Genomic DNA, 15883 nt, shown 5'->3' with positions numbered 1-15883 from the left:
ACCTTGTCCAGCTGGCCTGGATCACTGTAATGACCTTGACAGGTCTTCCCACACCCATGCTTACAGTTACTCTTCCATTCTCTGAATTGCACCTAGAGCAACTTTTCTTTTTTTTTTTTAATTTATTTTCTTGAAGTATAGTTGATTTACAGTGTTGTGTTAATTTCTGCTGTACAGCAAAGTGAGTCAATTTTATATATATGTATATATATATATATCTTCTTTTTCATATCCTTTTCCATTATGGTTTATCACAGGATATTGAATATAGTTCCCTCTGCTATACAGTAGGAGCTTGCTGTTTATCCCTTCTGTATATTCTAGTTAGAGCAATTTTTCTTGACATACGCCAATACTTTATCCCTTTTTGAGAGATGCCATTTATTCTTAGCCTCTAAGCAGTAAGAATCCTAATATTAAACAAAAACCTCCCAGATGCTTCCTTAATGTCCGGTCAATAGTTACTGTCTCAACTCTCTGCTTCTGCTTGCCTGCCTTTTTTCCCTCTTTAAGAGCTGGAAGGCCTGGCATGGCACCTGGCTCTGTACTCAAACCCATATTTGCCATATTTATGTTCCTTTCGTCTTTTCTTTTCAAGGCACCTGCTCTTGGTGTCTATCCCCAGTTGTGCCCGATTTTCTCTCAGGTCTGCTTTCTTTAGATGAGTGAATGATTGTACCAGTGCTTTTAATGCTAGGCTCCTTATATCCTTTTTGAAAATACAGTATGATAAATGAACTTAAGAACTCAATATAGTGATTGTGGTAAGCATATGAACAAAAATACAGATGTTGGTTATGAAACACAAATAGATTAACTATAGCTAGGTCAAACTGAGGCACTGAAAATATTTTGTCTTTATATTCTTCCTTTTCTGTTAATGTATGGGAAAAGAAAAGTAGATTTTTCTATTTGCAAGTGATTTTTCAATTTGAAGTGAACTAATATAAAAAGGAACATTCTGCAGCTTTAGAATTTGGCTTATCATTAAAAATAATAGGAGAGGGCTTCCCTGGTGGCGCAGTGGTTGAGAGTCCGCCTGCCGAGGTAGGGGACGCGGGTTCGTGCCCCCGTCCGGGAAGATCCCACATGCCATGGAGCGGCTGGGCCCGTGAGCCATGGCCGCTAGGCCTGTGCTTCCGGAGCCTGTGTCCCACAACGGGAGAGGCCACAGCAGTGAGAGGCCCGCGTACCACAAAAAAAAAAAAAAAAAGAACACATGTTTCAAGAATGTCACAGTCATCATATTTAGGTTTCTTATAGTTTAATTTCTGGTATCCTGGTGGTATCCTGGTTTGGGTTTTACCTTGTTACTAAGTATTGACCAAAGGGACAAGAAAATAACCTAGTAATTGAGTCTAGCCTGGTGGGTGACCTCTTTCTAAAACTGTAAAAATAGGTCATCCCCCAATACGTTTTCTCAAATACTGTAGGAATCACTCTCCTAGTGTATTATTGATATATTTTGTCTGACCTTTGACGAAATGAAACTCTTTAGATCATATAGTAGGTATGTGATAAGTATGTAAACTATATTTGGAAAGTTCTTAATATTGAAAACGAGACAAAACATTTAAACCAAAATTGCACAATATTAGGGCACGGGGAATGTGGAAAGTGGATTGTAAACACATTGTCGTAAGTGCTTGACTTGGCATTCCTGAGTCAGCCATCCCCAGTTCACCTACATCTGTCAGTGAGATCTCCTGGGTTCCATTTTTCACATTCTCTAACTTGCTTTTTTAAAACCTGGCAGTGCTTTTCAATTTTTCTATCAGTTCCTGCATGTATTCCAGAAGAAGTAGAAAGATGCATTAGCCCAGCCAGCATTGACCTGAAGAAAAACTACTAGAAATTACTTTGACACTTAGAACTGGCAGCCTAAGAATTAGAATTTGAAATTTGCTGGTCAAACATTCCTTGGGCCATGTCTTCCTAAATTTGCCATCCAAGTTGATAGTTATCCAATTGCTAGGAGGATAGTATTACAGCCTTTTTGATGAGTTTGAGAAGTTCTCCAAATGGTTCACGGGATAATTGATGATGGACCAGCCACGTTGACCTCTCCTTATTGATTAAACACAAAACCAATCAGTGTGAGCCTGAACCTCTTGGCCATGTAAACAGACCAGCAGAATTGAGGTGCAGGATAGTCAAAGCTAAACTTGCAGGCCAGATTCTAAAGGCATGAAAGCACCAAAACAAACACTAAGAATATGAAAGACATAAAAGCAAGTATTTGGATTCCAGGGTGTTAACAAGGCCTAATTGTACTTGTTTTTTATTGGCCATTGTAAGAGAAGGGATATAGACCTGGGACGAATGCAGCCCTGTCTTCTCTAGGCCAACCTAATATTTAATTCATTTTTCAACCTGGAAAACTATCCTCATATGCATTCCTTGTAAGTTGAAAATTCTGTCACAGAACTATCCATACATCCAAAATAAGTTAATTTTTCACAAAACAGAACTTCTCCTTCAAATTCCAAACCTCTTTTAATCATTTTGTGTGAAACTTTAAAATGTATTTTACCATTTCCTTTACAGATCCTTAAATCAGGGCTTCTTAACATGACTTAAGCTTTCTTGATGACTCAGGCCATACTTCCTATAGTGTTTGGTAACTGGAGGCCTTGAAGAGGTTGAAGAATGTTTGGAGCGGGGGTACTAGAGGAAGTGGGTGGAAGTCTAGGGAATGGTGAGTGGGCTGTCCAAAATCAAGATTTTAGAGGTGATGCTGTTGTTGAGGGTGACAAGGTCCAGGGCAGGAATTCTTAACCTGATTGCCTATGAGAATCATCTGGAGAACTTGAAAACATATGCAGTGCCTGGGCTCTACTGCAGTGTTGTCAGGGACACGGCCTTTGACTTCACTATCACTAACAAGTGACCCTCTTCATCATGGTCTCAGGAGGTAGAGCTCCAGCTTTTTTTCTTTTCCATACACACATTATCTTTTTATTTTTTAATTTTTTAAAATTATAGTTGATTTACAATGTTGTGTTAGTTTCAGGTGTACAGCAGAGTGATTCAGTTTTACATATACATATATATATATATATATATATTCTTTTTCAGATTCTTTTCCCTTATAGTTATAACAAAATATTGAGTAGAGTTCCCTGTGCTATACAGTAGGTCCTTTAATATTGAAAACAAGACAAAACATTTAAATCTTATCCTTCTAATTTATCCCCCGCCTTCCCCCTTGGTAGCGAGAAGTTTGTTTTCTATGTCTGTGGGTCTATTTCTGTTTTGTAAGTAAGTTCATTTGTATCTTTTCTTTTTCAGATTACGCATATAAGTGATATCATATCGTATTTGTCTTTGTCTGTTTGACTTACTTCACTTAGTATTATAATCTCTAGGTCCATCCTTGTTGCTACAAGTGGCATTATTTCATCTTTTTTATGGTTGAGTAGTATTCCATTGTATTTATATACCACATCTTCTTTATCCATTCATCTATTGATGGATATTTAGGTTGCTTCCATGTCTTGGCTATTGTAAATAGTGCTGCTGTGCACATAGGGGTGCATGTGTCTTTTCAAATTATGGTTTTCTCTGGATATGTGCCCAGGAGTGGGACTGCAGGATCATATGGTAACTCTGCTTTTATTTTTTTAGAGCTCCAGCTTTCAAATGGGCATTCTAAGCAGTAGGGTAGTAGAAATAAAGAAGGGGAAAAGGGCTGATCAGCCATCTCTTAAGACCTGTTCCTGGAAGTTGCCACATGATGCTTCTGCTTACATTCATTGTGCAGAACTTGATAACGTGGCCGTCCTAATTGTCAGGGATATTGGGAAATTTATGCCCAGCTAAATATTCTCTTCCTATGGAAGAAAGGAAGAGTGGCCATTTCCAAATGGGCTAGATTCTCTGCCCCAGAAAGGTAGTAGGTTACACAGTCTAATGATGTGATCTTCACACGAGCTGACAATTTTGAAGTTTGGCTATCTGCTCCCATCTCAGGTTCTCAGGTCCATGGGTGTGAAAGGAAAAACAGCCTCCAGTTGAGAGGGATCTGGTTCAGTGAGTGATTTCCTCTGGGGACAACCAAATTTCAATAAGGGCAAGAATGGAAAGTACAGAGTTAAACAAATAGGGGGATTTCCTGATGGTGACATTATTTCACTACCTACCATCCTCCTATGTCTTCCTTTTCTCCTTAACCAGCATGTATTTTGTTATTATAATAAATACACCTTTGCAAATCCCTGCAACTTCCTGGTACCTCTCTCCCTGTGGAATACTCCTGGGAACCCCCCAACTCCCCACCTTCTCCTCACAAAATGGATAAGTACACAACTCAAGTGTGCGTTCGGTATGGCAGTCGTGTGACATTTCCTATGAATGGGCCATGTCCCATTCTGAGACGGGCCTGTCTTCTTCCTCCTTAGACTTCTAGCCCCCCCTCCACTTACACTCCCTTCAACAGTCGACCTCTCTTGATATTTCAGTGAAAAAGCAATGATGCAGTCCAGCAAAGGTTCCTTTACTACCTGCTTCTGAACCCACATTCTGCCTTCCTCCCACTTACAGTGGAACTTCCCTGCTTCTACGAAAGGCTACCTGCTCTACTTGGTACACTCAAGCCCCTTCCTTCTTGCTTTTCCAAGTACTTTTCTCCTGCAAGGATAGCTTCTCTGCCTGCAGTTCCTCAAGCTCGTCCAATTCTTCAACCTTCTCCAATCTGGCTGCCATTCGCACTCTACTGAAATTGCTATTTTTTTTTTTTTTTGTGCGGTACGCGGGCCTCTCACTGTTGCGGACTCTTCCGTTGCGGAGCACAGGCTCCGACGCGCAGCCTCAGCGGCCATGGCTCACAGGCCCAGCCGCTCCGCGGCATGTGGGATCTTCCCGGACTGGGGCACGAACCCGTGTCCCCTGCATCGGCAGGCGGACTCTCAACCACTGCGCCACCAGGGAAGCCCGAAATTGCTATTTTTTAAGTGTCCATTTTGTTTCCAAATATAACTGCACATCTCTGTCCTCAGGTTAACTTGACCTCTAAAGCAACATTCGACATAACTTGACCACCCCTTTCTCCCTGAATCACATCTCCTCTTGTAGTATTTGTGACACCACCCTCCCTCCAGTTTTCTTGCTCTCTCTCTGACTCCTGTTTGTGAGTTTTCTGTGGCAGTTCTCTTCTACTCAGCCTCTGAATGTGGAAGTGTCCTGGGCCTCTGTCCCGAGCCTTCTTCCTTATCTCTAAGTTCATAACCCCTCACATCCTCTCCCTCGAGCTCAAGACCCACATCCAAATGCTAGCTTGGCATTTCCACTTGGGTGTTTTTTAGGCATCTCAACCTCCACATGTCTAAAGAGAACTCTTAAATTTACCACCACATACCTGAAATCCCTTTGCAGCCTCCTCCATCTCAGTAAATGTCATCACCATTCACTGAATGGCTAAAGTTAAAAACTTAGGTTAAATCCTGACTCTCCCTTTCTCTCTTCCCCGCTGCACATCTCATTCATCAGCAAGTCCTGCTAGTTCTACCTTCAAGATCCATCCCACGTTCATGTAATTCATGTAATCCCATCACCATTGCTTTCATCCTAGTCCAAGCCCCCGTTATCTCCTGAACTATTGCAGTAGCCTCCCTTCTCCCACTTTTCCCTGTTGTAATGCATTCTCTAAGTGTGGCCCAGGCTGATCTTCAGAGACACAAATACAGTAATTCAATGTTTTCCCTTTGCACTGGAATAAAATCCTAGCTCCTTACCGTGGCTCAGGGCCCTGTATGACGTGATGCCTGCCCACCTCTCTGACCTCATTTAATGCCACCCCCATGAGAGGCGCCCTGATGTGTCTTCGCCTTAGGGCCGTTGCAGTTATCCTCATGTTCCCCAAACAGCTTTTCAGGGTTGGTCACTTTCTCATCGTTCAGGTCACAAGTGTCACCTCCCCAGAGAAGGCTTCCCTGAGTACCTTATTTAAAGAGGTTTCCTCCCAGTCTCTCGCTCTGTGTTTGCTTGTTTAATGTCTAGCTTACGCTACTGGAACTTATACTCCATGAGGGCAGGAACCAAATCTAGATCGTTCGCATCTGTATTCCCAGTGTTTAGAATAGTTACTAACCTCTAGTAGAAACTAATCAACTATTTATTGAATACCGGAATGAAAAAAGCCTGGAATGTAGTTCAGTTTTTTTAGTCATATTGCTTCCATCACTCTCTTATTTAAATTATGACTGCCACCAAGAGCGGTAACTGCCTGATTACTATTTCTAAGGGCAGTGTCACACTAGACTACTATTTCTAATCCGTGAAGAGCTAGGAAAACCAATTAGTTAATCTTGTTAAAAACTGCATGTGAAGGACAGAAGAACTTAGAAGTAAAGCACAGCATTAGTGAGGGGCATTATTCTTATTTCCAGTGCCTAAATTTTTGTGTGGTGTTGTTGCATAAAGATGTACAGAAGCTGTCTTGTCAGGATCTTTATCGATCTTGTCTTACAGGAAATACAAGAGAAGGAGAGAAGTTAGATGTGCTTTGGGCCATAATGACTGCTTGTCAAAGTGTGAGACAGGAGTGGTCTGAAAGACAGAGAAGGGACAACTAAGGGGTGTCTCCATGTGAGTTTTCGAGAAGGGGTTTTCTTAAACCTGTCTTTGCTGAGCCTATGAAGGGGGCTGTGGAGGGGAGAGATGAGCATTCTCTTGGTTCTCTGAGGTCACCTCTGAGACACAGGTTGCTTTATAATCAAAGATCACAGTAGCACATCACTAGGCAGGGCTTTAGATAATGACATTTTAAGCAGAGGATAACTACTTCCTCTTTGAGTTTATAAGTTTTCCTAAAATAGAAGGTAATAGTGCTCAAGGGATTATTTTTTATTGTGGTAAAATATACATAAAATGTATCATTTTAAAGTGTACAGTACAGGGGCATGAAGTACATTTGCATCTTTGTGCAACCATCACCCCTGTCCATCTCTACAACTTTGTCGCTATCCCAAACTGAAACTCTATCTTCATTAACCAGTAACTCCTCACTCTAACAGCCCCTGGTAACCACTATGCTACTTTCTGTGTCTGTGGATGTGACTACTCCAGGTAAAGGAAAAACACTCCTCTGGTTTCTCCTCTACCGGCAACTACTTCCCTTCAGACACTTCTGCTGCCAAATGTGGGTGGGTGGGAGTGTGTGTGTGTGGAGGGGGAGGTTCCCACCTCAAGCCGTTCTGCCACACCGGCTGGGTGTCCCTGCAGTTCAGTTCAGTTCTGACACCATCTACCTGGAGTTAGCGTCAGATCCCACAGGTTAGGGTTCAGTCCCACAGGACTGCCCCTGCCACCCCCTTCAGACACCAGTCACAAGTTCAGGCTGCTTCCTGTGCTTCTGGTCAACTGACTATAAATCAGAGGGTCCTAGGACCTCCTCCTTCAGTTAGATTAATTTGCTAGGGCAGCTCACAGAACTCAAGAAAACATTTTACTTACTAGATCACTGGTTTATTATAAAAAGATATAACTCAGGATGACCAGGTGGAAGAGATGCACAGGGCAAGGTATGGAAGGATGGAAGGGACACAGAACTTCCATGCCCTCTCTGAGCTGACCACCCTCCCAGCACCTGCACATGTTCACTAACCCAGAAGCTCTCCAAACCCCTTCCCTTTGAATTTTTATGGCGGCCTCCTTACGAAGGCATGATTTATTAACCCACTGGCCGTAGGCAGTTGATTCAACCTCTAGTCTCTCTCCTCTACCCAGAGGCCTAGAGGGTAGGACTGAAATCCCAGCCCTCTATTCACATGGTTGGTTCCCCTGACAACCAGCCCCCATCTAAGGGCTTTCCAAAAGTCACCTCATTAACATAAGCAAGGGGCTTGTTACAAATAACAAAAGACACCCATTTTACCTTTATTGCTCTGAAGCTTTTCCAGGACCTGGGAAAAAATCTAAATATTATTAAAAAAAGATATCCCTGTGGTTCTTACATAGGAAATTACGAGGATTTCAGGAGCTGTGTTCCAGGAACAATGGATAAAACCCAAATATATGTTGCTTACTGTAAATTACAATATCACACTCATAATTGGAATCATAAATTATTTTCCCTTTTTGTCTGCTATTTCACTTAGTGTAAGGTCAAGGTTCATTCATGTTGTAGCTTTCCAGAATTTCATTCCTTTTTAAGGCTGTATAATATTCCATTTGATGTATATACCACATTTTGTTTATCCATTCATCAATGAATGGACATTTGGGTTCCTTACACCTTTTGGGTATTGTGACTAATGCTGCTATGAACCTTAGTGTACAAAATCTGTGAATCCCTGCTTTCAGTTCTTTTGTGTATATACTCTGAAGTGGAATCACTGGATCATAAGGTAATTGTATGTTCAATTTTTCAAGGAAAGTACTCAAGAGCTTTTAAACCCATTAATTTATTGGAGAAAAGGACTGTTCATTTTTTGCCTCATATATGTCGTGTAAAACGTTAGGTGTCAGAGAAATGGAAATTAATGGGATACGGCTCCTCCTGTCTAGAAACACAGGAACTTAGGTTCAAAGACGTGACCAACAGATGAGTAAGTAATTAGCTGTTACATACTGTGCTCAGTGCTGGCACAAGATGTGTATAGACTATTGTGGGAGCACTTTATAATAATGATTTCTGGGGTTCCTGAAGACAGAATCTCCTTGGGTGTTGTCCTGGATGGATGTTCTGCTGAATTCCGGTTAATAGTGGTAATGCAGTGGCAAAGTTCCAATATTCAAGTTTTTGTTGTACATTTGTTTTTTTTAATAGCTAACTCCATCCATCCATCTTTTCTGTGACCTAAGTGTCTGCCTTTTGTTTTTTTCTTTCTCTAGTGGTTTTTAATTGCCAACAGATCTTACAAAGTGAGTGCAGCAAGCTCTTTTTTCTTCAGTGGTGTGTTTGTGGGAGTTATCTCATTTGGTCAGCTCTCAGATCGGTTCGGAAGGAAAAAAGTCTATCTCACAGGTAATCTCTTAGTGTTCATGGACTGAATAAGAGGAGTTATTTCCCTAAGGTTCCCAGGGAAATAATAAGGGGACCATTTCCTTAAGGTTCTCAGGGAATTGCCATGTGGACCCAGAACTGATTTTTATTTCACTGGCAAGAGGCTGAGTTGATTCTGGCCAAGCATTTTAAAGTGACCAGCATACCCGAGGAAGGCCAGATATTTGCACGGTAAGCTTTTCGTGGTGGTGAATTCTGCAATCCCTGGATTCTAATTCATGCCATGTTTCTAAGGAGAACAAAGATTGAGGCAGTCTACTGGATCCATTTCCTTGTATCTTGTGTGCTGATTCATTTCAGATGAGCTCTGTAGGTCTCAGCATAGTCCTCTTGACAAGCTGAGTACGAGCTAAGATTTATCAGTTTCCAGCATTATTGTTAATAATTGAAAACTGCGCATGACAGAAATCAACTTGTAACAAAGAAAACCTCAGTTTTTCTTGATAGTCTTTAAGAGAAACTGTTTTAAAAAAATAACATAGCTCAGAAAATTTAAATTCACAAAGATTTTTCTTTACAAACTAATGAATATAATACATTACGTTCATCAAATGCTGTTTTGCCTATGCATTATTGAATAGTGTTCTTCTCTTTCTAGGTTGTGCTCTTGACATCTTATTTGCTATCGCAAATGGGTTTTCCCCCTCATATGAGTTCTTTGCAGTAACTCGCTTCCTGGTGGGCGTGATGAATGGAGGGATGTCGCTGGTGGCCTTTGTCCTGCTGAACGAATGTGTGGGCACCGCCTACTGGGCACTCGCAGGTACTGCTTCAATCCATGCAGACATGGAGATGGGGAGCTGCTCCAGACAACTTGATAGGAACCAGTTCAACCATCGAGTCTAAAAATGCACTCGGACTTGAGGTGCTCTATCCAGCTGTTAGATTTTTTTCCTGAGTTTGTTCTATATGACCTTGAACGAGTCATTAGTCATTTTATGTGTATTCCTCTCTAGATAGTCTCCCATGGGGCCTGCCTCACAGATGGTGACCTTGCCCCTATCCTCACAGATTGCCTAAGGGCATTCGTTAACTGCTTTTTACAGGTAAAGTGAAAAATAGTGCAGAGGAAATACTAGAAACTCCTTTCTCAGTGCCTTCGTATTGTATTGTATTAAATCCTTGTCGCATAGGCCTTTCTGATTTTTACTGGTCTCTTCAAGTTAGTAGTACTCTTGTATTTCTTTAATGATGTTTAAGTTCCAAAATAGAGGCCATATTCGGTATTATTTTTAACTCTCCCATCATCTTCTTAAGAACTACACTATAGTAAAATAAATGATTTTAAAAGCTCCTTGACTTAAAATAATGTCTTAGGAGAACAACTGCACTAAGACTCGACTTTGTGGACTGTAGGTTTGCAGTGAGAATTCTGTTTCGCTTTCCGTTCATTTGACAATTACTGAGTGCTATTGATGTTCTTGTACTAATACGGGAACAAGTTGACTGTGGGACTGTAGGAACTTGCCTGCATGAGGATGTGGATGAGAGCATGCCAGCTACCATTTGCTGAGCATCTGTTATGTGCCAGGTACCATGCTAGGCATCTGACTCATCTGTCATATTCCCAGAGCCTACAAGCTAAGAATTTCTACCTTCATTTTACAGGTGAGGACACTTCACCTCTGAAAGGAGGGGTGATATGCCCATTTTCACACAGCTCGTGACTGACAGGGCTAGGATGACGCCAGGCTCATGTTGTCCCACTGTTCCCTGAGTACTCCCCTCTTAGATCTTCAGTGGGTCACCTCATACGAATACTGGTCTGCTTAGCCTATTTTTTTCTCGCTTGGTGGTGTTTTCAAAGTTGGTGAGGGCTAATGTATTGAGCTGGAAGACAAAGCTAAATAAAATAAATTTTGCTCTGTTTGTATGTCGACCAAACTGCTGTCCAAGCTGAAGGACACAGAGGGTTGGACAAATTAGAATTAAGGTGGGGAGCAAGAGACACCTGCTCCGTCCTAGCAGGACAGGCTTCCTGCCTGTCTCTTACACGTGGTGCTTTTTTATGACTCACTTTATCTATAGCAGCTTTCAAAGCCTTTAGAGATGGGCTTCTTTTTTCCCTAGCCCAGCTCCTAAGTCAGGATCAGTGAGAAAATGTCCTCTGAGTCTTCAGTTTGCATTGAGACTTTTAAGGTCACTTTTTCAAGTAGTGGGTTCAGACTTGCTGGGACTTCCCAAGAAATGAGTAATGATGGTGATCACGACCACTCACATTGTCCGGGGAGGACACAAAGGCACCCTCTCCTGGGGTTTTGGTTTTCCTGAGTCTAAAATCTGGCTCAGGAACTTCCCTGGTGGTGCAGTAGTTAAGAATCTGCCTGCCAATGCAGCGGACATGGGTTCAATCCCTGGTCCGGGAAGATCCCACATGCCACAGAGCAACTAAGCCTGTGCACCACAACTACTGAGCCTGGGCTCTAGGACCTGTGAGCCACAACTACTGAAGCCCGTGTACCTAGAGCTCCTGCTTTGCAACAAGAGAAACCACCGCAATGAGACGCCCGCACAACCCAACAAAGAGCAGCCCCGCTCGCTGCAAGTAGAGAAAGCCTGCAGGCAGCAGCAAAGGCGCAGTGCAGCCAAAAATAAATAAATAAATTTATTTAAAAAAATAATTAAAAAATAAGAAAACTGAAATCTTGCTCATGTAGAGCATCATGAGTACATATTTTTCATGTACCCAGCACATTTCTCTATTAAAATGTTCACATTTGACTCTAGTTGTTCCATGAAGAAGGTGCTCTCTTACAAAACACATATATTGCCCCCACCCTACCCAATTCTCTAGGACTATTCCTGTCCTGTTGCATATTTTGGGCAAAAAGAAAGACCTCCTGGTCTCTTGCTTCCTTGCCATTCGGCCTAAAGCCAGTGAAAAGATGGCTCTTAAAGCGCATTTACTTTCCATTCTTGTCCTTGAAGCTGAGTTAAGATGGGGCTATTAAAATTTCTATAGCTAAGGGAAAAGGGAGAAAGGAAAAAAACCTGCAACAGTGGTATCAGATGGTTGCCAAGTTCAATGTGAAATTCAGAAGGAGCTTGAGAGAGTTCCCTGAAGGCCAGTGCACTTGACCTGCACCAGGACAGAAGATTCTGATGCCCCTGGAACTCTTGTGAGGAGCTTTCTTCGTCCCTCTCCCATGAGCCGAGTCTTCCCCAGAATTTTGTCCTTGGCCTTTCTTTCTAAGCTGTTTTCTCTCCAGCACAATTTTATACACTCCAGTGGCTTCAGATACGCTCATGAACTGCAAGAAACTGAGAAAAAAACCTAAAAGGTTAGCAATAGGGGATTAGTTGGAAGTAGCCTAATTGTTTAGCAGTTAAAAAAGATTTTGAAAAATTGTGCTTGATTACCAAGTATTTGCAGTATGTATAAAATACTATGTAAAGTACATATAAAAAGTATAAATACAAACTGAAAACATCCATTTTTGACCAATTTGCAGTGTATTGCTTAACAAGAATGAGGATAATTGATTGAAAATTATTGAGTAGAAAAAATAAAATACTAAAGCTATGAAAAATGTCATATTAATATATTTATTATTTATTTTTCTTATATAAATATCTTATAACAAAAGGAATTGATGTTCATTGTAAAAAAATCAAGAGCATATAGAAGTGAAATATAAATAATACATATAGTCCTACCCACGTGAACATCACCACTATAAACATATTGCTGTGTGTCCTAGAGCTTCTTCTTTGCATATCTGTTCTACAACATTCATTTATTAAATAGACCCTGCCATGTACCAGACACTGCCTTTATAGACACTTGTGATAAAAGGGTGAACATGGCAGGCCAGGGTGGGGGAAGGTCCTTGTTCTTATGGAGCTTATGTTTTAATCAGGAGAGACATAACCAATATGAGGTAATTTCAGAAAATTTTAAGTGCAGTGAAGAAAATTAAACAGGGTAATAGACTAGGCAGTAAGTGCAGTGGACAGATGGTTAGAGAAAACCAAGATGTAGATGTTTGATCAAAGATGTGAATGATGAGGGAGACCTAGGCATGTGAGATTCTGAGAGAACATTCCAGTCAGATGGAATGGCAAGGACCAAGGCCCTGAGGTAGGAATGAGCTTCTCTGAGGACCTGAAAAGATGCAGTGTGAAGAGGCATGGGGAGGTTGGGATGAGATCAGATTGGAGGGGCAGAATGATATAGGGCCCATGATAGGCCAAATGAGGAATTTTGGGTTTTTTTTTCACTCACAGTGCAGTGAGTAGCCAGTGAATGAATTAAAGAGAGAAACAATGGGATCTTGTATACAGAAAGATTACTCTGGTAGGCATGTGAAGAATGGATTATAGAGGAGCAAGAGTAGAAATTGAGGGGTCATTCAGGAGGCTGGTGTGGTTGGCCCCATGCAACCCAGAGGCAGCTTAGACCAGGTGGGAGTAGTGGAGGAGGAAAGAGGGTGCGTTTGAGCTGGATTTGGTGGGAACGTGACCTGTTAAAGAACCAGCATAAAAGGCAAGACCAAGAGGAATCAAGGGGACTTCATGGCTTGTGCTTGAAAACTGGAGGGATCACTGGAGACATTTACAAAAACGAAGTCATCACTATACACTATTTTCTAACCTGCTGAAATTTGGCTTTTACTAGTGCGAACTGAGTGGGAATAGCAGACATGAAATTAATTTAAAATAAACAGAAAAGAAATCTGAAAAATAGGCATAAATACCCAAACGCCCATAAACAGTTACACAACCACCTATGGTTCTCCAGAATTACAATGTGCAAAAGTGGTGATTTGAAGTGTTCTTTTTTTTCTAATTAAATTTTTTAACCAAATGACCTAGAACCTTACCACACCTGTATCCTCACCTTATCCCTGTTGTCATTTCGGGGCATACATGTGCAGCTTCTTGCTGGATATTAGATATGAATGTCTCTTGGCACCTCAAATTAAACATGTTGCTTTCTTTTACCTAAAATCTCCATCCTCTTCTGGGACCTCTCTCTATAGTAATGTAATCTTTTTATTTAAAGCCATTAAACTAGAACCTTTGAATCATTTCCTCCCATCCATTATATCCAGTTGATCCCAAGTCTTTCTGAGACAGAGTTTCAACTGTGATGAGCTTAGGTATAAAGGGAAATCATTTGGTTAACACAACCAAACCACAGAAGAGCCAGGCCCTTGTGATACCTGGAACCCGGAAGTCAGATGCATCTCATTTCTGTTTCCCATCATCTCTGAGAAGCTTCCTCTGCTCAGTCAGGGATGGGGCCCAGCAGCTCTCAGGTTTCACCACCACGTCCAGTATTTAAAATCCTTGGTAGGAGCTCTGATGGTCCCAGCAAGAGGCCCATGACTGGCAGCCCTGGCTTGAACCACAGGGGTAAAGTATGGGGAGGTCATCTCTCTGAAAAAGGGAAAGTGTTCTTGGAATTAGAAAGGAGTGCTAGGTAGACAGTATTTATTTTATAATTATTGATAGAGGAGGCTAGGTAGAGGAGGCTTCCAGATGGCTTTTTGGGGGAGGTTAATAGATATAAGGGGCTATACCCATTTTAACAGTAGGACGATAATAACGTCCTCACATTTGTACCACATGCATTGTTTCATTTGAAACCAATAACTACCCTTTGGAGTAGATATTATTATTTTTCTTGATAAGGAAACTGAGGCTCAGAGACATTTAGTGAGTTGCCTAAAGTCACACAGCAGCATGTGGCAGAACTGGGGTCTGAACTTGGTCCCTCTGAAGTGGTCCCATCCTGTGGTCTCTGGACTTTTTGCCTACATTGTTGTCAGTGGGCACTGAGTACTCAGGACTGTTCTGAGCAATGACAGAAACCCTTGTTCTTGGAAACCAGGTGCTATTCGGTGCACTGTAATGAACCTGTAATAGCTATTGATTATCTTAAGTTTCCAGGGAAATCACAGGGAATGGAAGTCCGCATTCCCTTACTTAGTGGACCACATGGTCTGACTGGTTTTCTGAGCACACTGAACTTGCTGTCACAGCAGCTTTCCCTTCTGCGTCCCCCTTTTCCTCACTAGGGCAGACAGCATACAAGGCATTGTTTTTGTTATAGGTTAATAATCTACGGACAAGAATAAAAGAAACATTTGTCTTACAGGATTGTTGTAGAAAGTTCTTGTAACAAGTCCTATTGCTGTGAGATGCCCACAGGAGCCCGCCTTTCCCCAGAAGGGTGGTGACGGGGAGGGGAACGGTACAGAGTGCAGGCTCTCCAGTCAGACAGACCAGGGGACAACGCCTCCTGTCTGGGCCACACACAGCCCTGTGTCTTTAGGCAGTGGCACCTAACTTCTCTGAGCTATATGGCTGTATATGGCTAATAATGGTACCTGCATTATAGGACAATGTATGGATAAGGCTTAATACTCGATAAATAGTAGCTATGATATAAATAAATAGCGATAGATTTAAGTACTACTAATAGTAGCAGGTACAGAAAGTATGTCAGAGGTATAGAATTTGCCAGTATATTGGGCAAGGCAGTGGGTTTGTACCCATTCAGCATTTATTTCAAAAACCATAGGATCCTTAACAACCCCATAGTTGATGTTTTTTCTGTCAGTGTGCTGACAAAAATTCACGCTTCATAGAACTTATATTCTACTTGGGATAGACAGACAAGAAACAAATATAACTGATGGTGATATATATGATGGTGATAAATTAAGTGGAGAAGGACAATAGGGAGAACTGGGGAGTAGGTTGTGATTTAAGATAAGGATTTCAGGGACAGCCCCTGTGATAAAGATGCAGTCCCAGCATTTTCATAGTCTCATGACCTAAAAACCTTCCCGCCATGTAGCAAACAATATTTCCAAGCTTCAGCCACAAGTTCAGGTGGATGTCAGCACAACATCAATGCAGAAAGCACTT

At 41.6% G+C, this 15883-nt stretch overlaps 1 protein-coding gene across 2 annotated transcripts in view; it reads left to right on the top strand.

Annotated features, from left to right (window-relative positions):
* SLC22A15 (solute carrier family 22 member 15) overlaps positions 1-15883 on the top strand; it is a 79544-nt gene that overhangs the window by 30317 nt on the left and 33344 nt on the right. For both annotated transcript variants that reach the window (XR_014298198.1, XM_082677244.1), the window contains exons 3-4: positions 8833-8965; positions 9603-9767. Coding sequence is in view for 1 of the 2 variants with exons in the window: in XM_082677244.1 (XP_082533370.1) it covers positions 8833-8965; positions 9603-9767 (298 nt within the window). In the remaining variant the exon portion in view is untranslated. The remainder of the gene's footprint in view (positions 1-8832; positions 8966-9602; positions 9768-15883) is intronic.

Source organism: Grampus griseus (assembly GCF_964374135.1).
Source record: "Grampus griseus genome assembly, chromosome: 1".
Lineage (NCBI taxonomy): Eukaryota > Metazoa > Chordata > Mammalia > Artiodactyla > Delphinidae > Grampus > Grampus griseus.
This window is presented reverse-complemented; position numbering and strand designations above follow the sequence as displayed.